This window comes from Colobus angolensis, unplaced genomic scaffold (assembly GCF_000951035.1).
Source record: "Colobus angolensis palliatus isolate OR3802 unplaced genomic scaffold, Cang.pa_1.0 Scaffold65, whole genome shotgun sequence".
NCBI classification, from domain to species: Eukaryota; Metazoa; Chordata; class Mammalia; order Primates; family Cercopithecidae; genus Colobus; species Colobus angolensis.
Window position 1 is genome coordinate 5,173,866 of NW_012120154.1, and position 9,433 is coordinate 5,183,298.

At 54.3% G+C, this 9,433-nt stretch overlaps 1 protein-coding gene across 3 annotated transcripts in view; it reads left to right on the forward strand.

Moving 5' to 3' along the window:
- TXN2 (thioredoxin 2) overlaps positions 1–6,464 on the forward strand; it is a 17,300-nt gene extending 10,836 nt beyond the window's left edge. For 2 of the 3 annotated variants that reach the window (XM_011964316.1, XM_011964317.1), the window contains exon 4: positions 5,585–6,464. In XM_011964316.1, coding sequence (XP_011819706.1) covers positions 5,585–5,698 — 114 coding nt within the window. In that variant the 3' untranslated portion in view covers positions 5,699–6,464. Of the gene's footprint in view, positions 1–4,781; positions 4,902–5,584 lie in introns of all 3 variants that reach the window. The other variant, XM_011964315.1, reaches the window with a different exon arrangement.
- Positions 6,465–9,433: the final 2,969 nt, after the last annotated feature.

Sequence of the window (9,433 nt, forward strand, 5' to 3'; positions counted from 1 at the left end):
TCGCTCTGTTGCCCAGGCTGGAGTGCAGTGACGCAGTCTTGGCTCACTGCAACCTCTGCCTTCCAGGTTCAAGCTATTCTCTTGCCTCAGCCTCCCAAGTAGCTGGGACTATAGGTACCCACCACCACGCCCAGCTAATTTTTTTGTTTTAGTAGAGACGAGGTTTCCCCATGTTGGCCAGGCTGGTCTCGAATCCCTGACCTCATGATCCGCCCGCCTCAGCCTCCCAGAGTGCTGGGATTACAGGCGTGAGCCACCGCGCCCGGCCACCAAGACTGCATTTCTAACAAGCTCCCAGGTGATGCCAAGGCTGGGCGTCCTGAGCCAACATGGAGAGAAGCCAGTGTTCTGAAGGCCCCAGACTGACTTTCTGCTTCTGGAGGCCCCGGACTGACTCTGGGGAGGAACTGCTCTTTGAAAGCCTGTGTCTCAGCTGCCGCTCTCAGCACAGACTGCTTGCCAAAGGGAAAGTTCATGGATGAATGTATAATAGCATGTGTCCGCCATTCCAGCGCCATACAGAACCGTTCCACCGCCCTCGGTTCCCCCGTTTTCCAGCAGTTCACCTCTCCTTCCCGCCCCTCCCCACCTTCACCCCCCGGCAGTCACTGATCTCATTTTTTGTCGTCGTTCTTTCTGAAGATTTTATGTTTTTAGGGCAGTTTTAGGTTCATAGCAAAATTGAGAGGAAGGGGAAGGTACAGAGACTTCCCATAAGCCCCCTGTCCTCCGCATGCGCACCCTCGCCACTATCCACAGCCCGTACCAGGGTGATCCATTGTCACAACTGATGAACCTACACGGACATCATTATCCCCCAAAGCCAGAAGTTTACATCGGGGATCGCTGTTGGTGTTGTGGCTTCTGTGGGTTGGGACAAATGTCTCAAAGCCGGTGTTCACCATTCTAGCATCATCCAGAGTCATTTCACTGCCTCCATGTCTTCTGCTCTGCCTGTTCATCTCCCCTTCCTCCTCCCTCCAGCCCTGGCAACCCTTGATCTTTTCACTGTCTCCCTCATTTTGCCAGAATGTCATGTAGTTGGATTTGAATTTTTCAATAATTGTTTTTCCAAGAACCCTCTCATATCTAAAAGCTTTTACAAAACACTTGGCATTTTGCATTTGAAGCATGAAATCCTTTAATGCGTCCCCACATGTTCTTCCCCGGGCTGGGACTCAGTAGATGTCTGTCTCTTTGCTGCGGGCAGAAGCACAGCGGAGTTTGATGCCCTGGACTTCAAAGTCAAACAGATCTTGTTTCAGATCCCAGCTTTGTTTTTTGTTTTTTTTTTTTAGTAGAGGGAGTCTCGCTCTTTCACCCAGGCTGGAGTGAAGTGACGCAATCTCGGCTCACTGCAACCTCTGCCTCCCGTGTTCAAGCCATTCTCCTGCCTCAGCCTCCCAAAGTGCTAGGATTACAGGTGTGTGGCACCACGCCCGGCTAATTTTTGTATTTTTAGTAGAAACAGGGTTTCACCGTGTCGGCCAGGCTGGTCCCAGACTCCTAACCTCAGGTGATCCACCTGCCTCGTCCTCCCAAAGTGCTAGGATTACAGGCATGAGCCATCACACCTGGCCTTGTTTGTTTTGAGACAGAGTCTCACTGCAATGAGTGCAATGGCGTGATCTCAGCTCACTGCAGCCTCCATCTCCTGGGTTCAAGCCATTCTCCTGCCTCAGCCTCCTGAATAGCTGGGACAACAGGTGCCTGTCACCACGCCCCACTAATTTTTGTGTTTTTGGTAGAGATGGGGTTTCACCATGTTGGCCAGGCTTGTCTCGAACTCCTGACCTCAGATAATCCGCCTTCTTTGGCCTCCCAAAGTGCTGAGATTACAGGCAGGAGCCGCCGCACCCAGCCTACACCGTGTCATTTTGGAACAGTTGCTCACCCTTTGAGTCTCAGTATTCTCATCATTAAAATGACCCTACCCACAGCCAGGAGAATGTGAGATAGCGTATACAGGTGTTTATATCATTCCTGACACGAAAAAGCACCCAGCATGTGACAGTGATCTTTTCCTTTTAACTCTGCAACGAGCCGAGGAGGAGGTTGCAGCGTTCCGCAGCACCTAGCACTGTGCCTTTCCCTTGGTAGGCCCTTAGCTGAGGTAACAGATGGATGCCATCGGGGTGAGACAGGAGAAGACATGCCAGGACATGGAGCTCGGTGGTGGTGCAGGTGGGCTGTGGATTAGCGGAAAAGAGACTGCACACGTGTGCACACTCCCCGACTTCTGTCCTGAGTTCAGAGGGTCTTTATCCAATGATAGGAGGTTCCAAATGGCTTCATGAAACAGGACAGGCAGCACATCTTAGCGTATCTTTTCCTCAGCCTCTCAGTTGGCCCAGTCACTGCCTTTTTCACACTCAGAACATTCGAGAAGAATGTGCCAAGGCCTGTGCACTTCCACGGAAGGCAGTGTTTACAGGCACTGGCTCCTCCTCATGTGTGAGCCAAACCCAGGAGCAGCAGAGCCTCAGCCGCTTCCTCGGGGTCGAGGGAAGTCCCATTCCAGCTCAGGTTTCCTGTGAGCCCTAGCGGGGGGTTTGTGTGTGCGTGTGTGTTTCAGCTCAACTTCAAAAAAATCCCCTTGATCGGTAATGACCAGACCTCCATTCACAGCACGTCTGCTGTCTACCTGACACCACCAGGGTCTGTGCGTGTTGAAGCATGTGTGAAGGTTTACATGAGTGAGATCATTATGGCCTTCATCTGGAGTTCCTTTTTTTTTTTTTTTTTTTTTAATTTTTTTTATGGAGACGAGGTCTTGCTATGAATTCCTGACCTCAAGCAGTCCTCCTGCCTTGGCCTCCCAAAGTGGGATTACAGGTGTGAGCCACTGTGCTTGTCCCTATCTGGAGTTCTTAAGGAACACTAAGTCCACTCTCTGAGCCTCTTCAGTGAACTTAGAGTCCTGCCATGAAAAAGGTTAGGCCATTTATTATACAGTGGCATAAAGCGTTTATTTTAATTAAAGGAATAGGACAGTGTGCAGGTGGGAGCCGGCGGCTTGAGCTCTGTGCTTCTGCCAAGAGGCTCTGGCTTTGAGGTGCTCCAGCTACCTTTGCAGACCACTAGAGGGCACCAGAGAATGCCTGGGAAGGCCCTGGTGGCTTCAGGCGCTCCCTGGAGCCTCCTGGAGCAAAACTTTTTCGGGCCCTGCTCTGCCTGGAGACAGGGTTTGCCACCCACATCAGCCTAGGGACAGACTTTGAAGGGGCCTGAGGCCCTAAGAAGGACAAAGACTGTGTCCTCTGACCTGCTGTGTTTGTCCCCAAAGTGCCCATGAGGAGTGGGGTGCGGGGCCTGCCACGTAAAGTTAGTGGGTGAGGGTGGGATGGTCTGGCCTGCATGCCTTTCCTAACTACCACGTGCACGGTTTTTGAACATTCTAAATCTTACTGACTGCCAAGATGGTCTGTGGCAGCAGCACTGGGATATGTGAAGACTTGCTACGTTTGTGTGAATCTCTGCTCTACTTTGTAGTTAACTTGTGTGTAAGAAAAGTCTATGTTTATCTTGTTCTGTTTATTTTTATTTATTTATTTTGTTTTGGGGGCAGGGACAGAGTCTTGCTCTGTCGCCCAGGCTGGAGTGCAATGGCACAATCTCAGTACAACCTCCGCCTCCCGGGTCCAAGCGATTCTCCTGCCTCAGCCTCCCGAGTAGCTGGGACTACAGGCATGCGCCACCAGGCCTGGCTAATTTTTGTATTTTTAGTAGAGATGGAGTGTCACCGTGTTGGTCAGGCTGGTCTCGAACTCCTGACCTCAAATGATCTGCCCGCTTCGGCTTCCCAAAGTACTAGGATTACAGGTGTGAGCCACAGCGCCCGGCCTGTCTTGTTCTGTTTAAATGATTTTCTCAAATGCCCACGAATGCCAGGCAGGGATCCCAGGCAGCAGAGACCTCATGATGCCAGTCTGGTGGGCCACAGCCTCATCCGCATTCCACATAACCTATGCAGGTCCCTGAGGGAACTGAGTAAATGCTTCACAGACCAAGAATGTTGCCATTGCCATCTGCCTGCAACCCGCCAATAAGCGTGAGGTTGTGTATGGCCAAGCCTGTCCTCCCACGCTGTCCAGTAGAAGTCCCTGAGTTTCTGGACCCTGTCACTCATCACGACAGCAAGCTAACATGCTCTCGTGGGGCCTGTGTTGGACTTTTCCTTGTGCCCTCTGCAGCCACTTTTTTTTTGAATGCCCACTGTATGCCAGGCACGATGCCAGGTTCCTACGCTTATTTGCCGGGTACTGCGCTGAGACTTTACTCGCATTATTTCATTCAGCTTTCATGCCCTCTAATGGAAGTGCCGTTAGTATCTCCATCTTGCATCTGAGAACACTGAAGCTTAGTTACTGAGGGTCATGCCCCAGCTCACCTGGCTGGTAGGAGTCGGACTGGGTCAGCTAGAACCTGAGCTCTACTTTATTTATTTATTTATTTATGAGACGGAGTGTCACTCTGTCACCCAGGCTGGGTGCAGTGGTGCAATCTCCACTGACTCCAGCCTCCACCTCCCAGGTTCAAGCGATTCACCTCAGCCTCCCAAGTAGGTGGGATTACAGGCGCCTGCCACCCCGCCCAACTAATTTTTGTATTTTTAGTAGATACGGGATTTCACCATGTTGGCCAGGCTGGTCTCGAACTCCTGACCTCAAATGATCTGCCCGCCTCAGCCTCCCAAAATGCTGGGATTATAGGTGTGAGGCACCACGCCCGCCCTGAGCTCTGCTTTATACTCAGATCTTTCTTCTTTTTTTTTTTTTGAGGCAGGGTCTCACTCTGTCACCCAGGCTGGAGTGCAATGGTACCATCACAGTTCACTGCAGCCTCAGTCTCCCAGGCTGAAGCGATCCTCCTGCCTCAGCCTCCCAAGTACAGGAGGACAGGCATGCACCACCATGCCTGGCTAATTTTTGGTGGGGAGTTTAGTAAACACAAGGTCTCACTATATTGCCCAAGCTGGTCTGGAACTCTTGAACTCAAGCGATCCTCCAGCCTCAATCTCCCAGAGGGCTGGGTTATAGATGTAAGCCACTGTGCCCAGCCTATACTTGAATCTTTAATGTTCATCCCAAACCCTAAAGGTAGACCTTACCCCCATTTTATGGAAAAGGACACTGAGGCTCAGAAATGTGCTATGACCTGGCCAAGGCTCCCTTGCTAGTGAGTGCAAAGCCAGGACTCGAACTGCCCCCCAGCTTCTGTCTCCCCCCGGGCCAGGCTTCCCCTGAGCTCCTCCCTGCCCCCCGCCCTGGCCTGCAGCTGCATGGGCTATTTTCATCTCTCCTGTCATTCCAGCAAAACCACTGGGCCAGTGAGTCAGTCTTGTGGTTAAGGGAGGAAGGGTACTGCTGGGAGCCCGCAATGGAAGAAGTTTCTTCAACGGGTGGCCACCGGGCCCTGCAGTACCCCTGCACTAAGGGAAGAGTCACGTTCCTCTAGGCCTGCCCATGGCTTTGGGAAGTCAGTGCCCTGGATAAGCCACCAGCCTTCCCCACAAAGGCTTGGGAGTGGCAGTTGAGAAGCATTCACTCCAAATTCACTTGGACCCCCTTTCCTCACCACCCAGGTGTCAGCGGTGCCCACTGTACTGGCCATGAAGAATGGGGACGTGGTGGACAAGTTTGTAGGCATCAAGGATGAGGATCAGTTGGAGGCCTTCCTGAAGAAGCTGATTGGCTGACAAGCAGGGACGAGTCCTGGTTCCCTTGCCCGCGTGGGACCCCAGTAGAACTCAGCCCTTCCACACCAGCCCTTCCTGCTGCCTCCCTCCTGTCTGGCCTCTGGGGCCTGTGCTTAGAGCCCAGGCTCCAGCCCTGAGTGCTTCTGAGCTGGCGGACTGCCCAGGGGCCATCAGAGGATGGTGCTGCTGCTGATCCGGGGACCGCCGTCTTCCCTCCCACACGCATTTCATCCCTCCCTCTAGGGCCTGTGGCAGTTCTCCCAGGATGCGTGGAGAGAGCCCGGGCCAGCCCACAGTGTTCCTGGTCAGGCAGCCACACCTTGGTCCTCATCTCTGGTCCCTTCCGATCTGAAACCTCGTGCCTGGCTCATCTCCACATCACCTGCATATCTCTTTCCTGCTGCTGTTTTGGGAAAAAAAACGAAGCCCAAACTAGTGAGAATAATGTCTAATTCTCATTTTTTGCAGGTCTGTGATAAAGAACTTAGTCATCCCTTCCACCTCCTACGGTGAAGAGCAGACCCTGGGTCCCACACTGAAATCCCCTCTAGTCGCCCATCCTCACCCCCCCGAGAGCCTTCTCCCACCTCACCTCCCAGGCAGTGGGGCAGAAAATGATTGATGGGCTGGGGAGCCCTGGAGAACCTTGACTCTGGAAGTCTCGAGGTACCTCCTTCGCTCCTTAGCTGGCCCATTGGTTTTCTGAGCAGGGGGCTGAACTGTGAACAAGTCAGACCAATAAAGCAAGGGTCTGCACCGCCTGCAATGTTGCATCTGTGTGGGCTCAGAGCACCTGTGACCCCTTCCCAGGGGGCTTGTCCACTGTCCCCGCATCCTCCCCTAACTCCACAACACTCTCTCCAACCAGCCCGTCCTGTTCACTATCATGCTTGTCAGCTGTGGCTGCTATTCTGAGGATGCCACGTGCCAGTCCTTATGCCCTCCTAAGGCAAGAGGCTGTTGTCCCCATTACCCCGATGAAGACACTGAGGCTCATGGGATGCAGAACTGGGGTTTCTATCCAGACATGATTGCCTCTGAAACCTGGGCTCCCATAGCTGATCCCTTTGACCCTTCTGAGGCCACCCCCGTCTGACGGGCTCCTGGCTGCCCCAGCAGGTGCCTGGCCCTGTGGGGATTAGGCTGTCCTTCCAATGGGTGCCTGCAGGAACTTCTGGGCCTTGGGACCAGACAACCTCTCTTGGCCCCCAGCTCCCCTTGGCCATAGAAGAGTGTGCCAGGGGAGCCAGGCTTGCCAGTCAGGAAAGCCTTCCGTCTGCCTCACTCCTAGGGCCAAGCTGTCACTAGGGCTCGGTTGCCCAGAGGAGGCCCCAGCTTCCTGTGAGTCGGGTACTTTGCGGCAGGGGGATCCTGACAGCCTCCCCCATGGCCCCAGGGATGCCATGGGGCTGGTATTGCTTGCTCTCAGAGGCTCACCCTGTTCCTATTAGAACTGCCTGCGTTCTCCAGGGGCCCACCCAAGGACTGCCTTGGGAAGGCTGCCTAGACTGAGGGAGGAGAGGGGCCCGTGGCCTTTGAAGGACCCCAGGCACCAGGGGCTGTCACAGTCACATGGAGGCGACAAAACCAGCAGCTGGTGTCAGTGGAGACAGAAGTTCATGGAGTGAACGTCCTCCAAAGGCCAAAAGTCCTGGATAAGATGAGCAGGACCTGTCCAGGCTCAGGAGGCACCTCCCAGGCACCTGGCACTGTTCTGAGGGTTTCAGCTTACCTCAGCCCCGCAGGGAGGCATCGCCCTTCAGGTTCCACCTGAGACCTGCCCCAAGAGGTTGAGGAGCTTTCCCCAGTGCACAAAGCCCCTGAGAAGCTGAACTGGGATTCAAGGCCAGGCAGCCTTCCACACCCACCCCCAGGCACCAACCTCGCTGCCTCCCTTCATCTGATAGAAGGTGGCATGTGTGTGATCCTCATCTCACAACAGGCAACAAGGCAGGTGGTGTCAGCTCATTTGACACCATGGGAGCGGAGCAGATCAGAGGTTGAGTAACTCAATGACACCCAGTGAGCCCAGGGTGGGGCCAGAGCACAATGCTGGGGTGCCTTGACTCCTGAGTCTGGGCCCTTTCCACCCGACCCCACTGCCACTCCTTAAAAGGCACCGTTTGCCACGCACCTTCTACACACATTACCTCATCGAATTCCACTCTTGTGAGGCAAGTATTATTTCCATATCATAAGTGAAAACAGTTCAGAGAAATTGACTTGCCCAAGGTCATGTCTGAAAAGTGATGATGCCAAATTTGAACCCAGTGGGGGTCTGGCCTCTCTGCCCGGGTGGGCGTGGAGAACTGTGGCAGAGGCCTTGGCCAGAGGCAGGACCCGGGCGCTGCTCCAGCTCCCTCTCCTTAAAAGGTACGTTGCCCTGCAAGGTGAGCCGGTGGCTGTGGCCATCCCAGGTTGGCAGCCTGTGCCCATGAAGCTGATCATGGCCATGAGTCACGCTGGCTGTGCTCACAGAATCCTCCGGGTGATCCTGTTTGACCAATTCCAGGACACTGATCTCACCGGGGGTGCTGCTGGCTCTGGGCTATCAGCCCACGGTCGTCCTCTGGGTGCCCACGTTGGGCCCCAGGACTGTGGACAGGGTTGGCAGACACCTGCTGAAAGGCTTTAGCCACCAGGTTGGGAAGCCGGGGAAAGGGGACCAAGTCGCAGGCTTGCCGAGCCTGAAGACAGCCCCAGGATATGGCCCCTGTATATTTATTCTTGACACCAAGTGCTTATGGTTGCCTGCAGAGAGGCGGCAGGGATAGAAGCTCGAGTTTGCTGGGCTGGCTGCTTGACTTCTGTGCTCCCTTGCGCCCTGCAGCTCCACCCTATCAGGGAGCAGGTGCCAGCCCACAGAGGAGATGGAGCGCCAGGGTGGGCATTGAGACGACGGAGACACCACTGCGGGCAGGCACACTCACCTGCAGGCAGCACCAGCGTGGCTCAGAGTGAACATTTGGTGGCCACAAACACAGGTTCCTTCTAAATACAGAACACGGAGCCTGGCGCGGTGGCTCACGCCTGTAATCCCAACACTTTGGGAGGCCGAGGCGGGTGGACCACCTGAGGTCAGGAGTTCGAGACCAGCCTGGCCAACATGGCGAAACCCTATTTCTACTAAAAATACAAAAATAGCCGGGCATGGCAGTGCACACCTGTAATTGCAGCTACTCAGGAGGCCGAGGCAGGAGAATGGCTTGAACCCAGGAGGCAGAGGCTGCAGTGAGTCGAGATCACACCACTGCACTCTAGGCAACAGAGCAAGACTCCGTCTCAAAAAAATAATAATAATAAAACATGAAAATAAATAAACCTCCCGAACATGGGAGGGAAACTGACCCTGTCCTCAAGGAACTTATGCCCAGAGACCTCAGAGCACGGGGCTCCGGTCATCCCTGAGCCGACGTCAGGGCAGCGTAAGGAACCTCCGGCTACCCAGCATCCCTTGTGAGGCAGAGGGAAGGGGAGGCTTGCCCAGGTCTTTGTAGCAGGTCTAGGATTTTAACCCATGCCCTGACTCCAGCCTGCCCTAAAGTGGAAATGAGGCAGAGCCTTTTCTTTTTTCTTTTTTTTCTTTGAGACGGAGTCTCACTCTGTCGCCCAGGCTGGAGTGCAGTGGCCGGATCTCAGCTCACTGCAAGCTCCGACTCCCGGGTTTACGCCATTCTCCTGCCTCAGCCTCCCGAGTAGCTGGGACTACAGGCGCCCGCCACCTCGCCCGGCTAG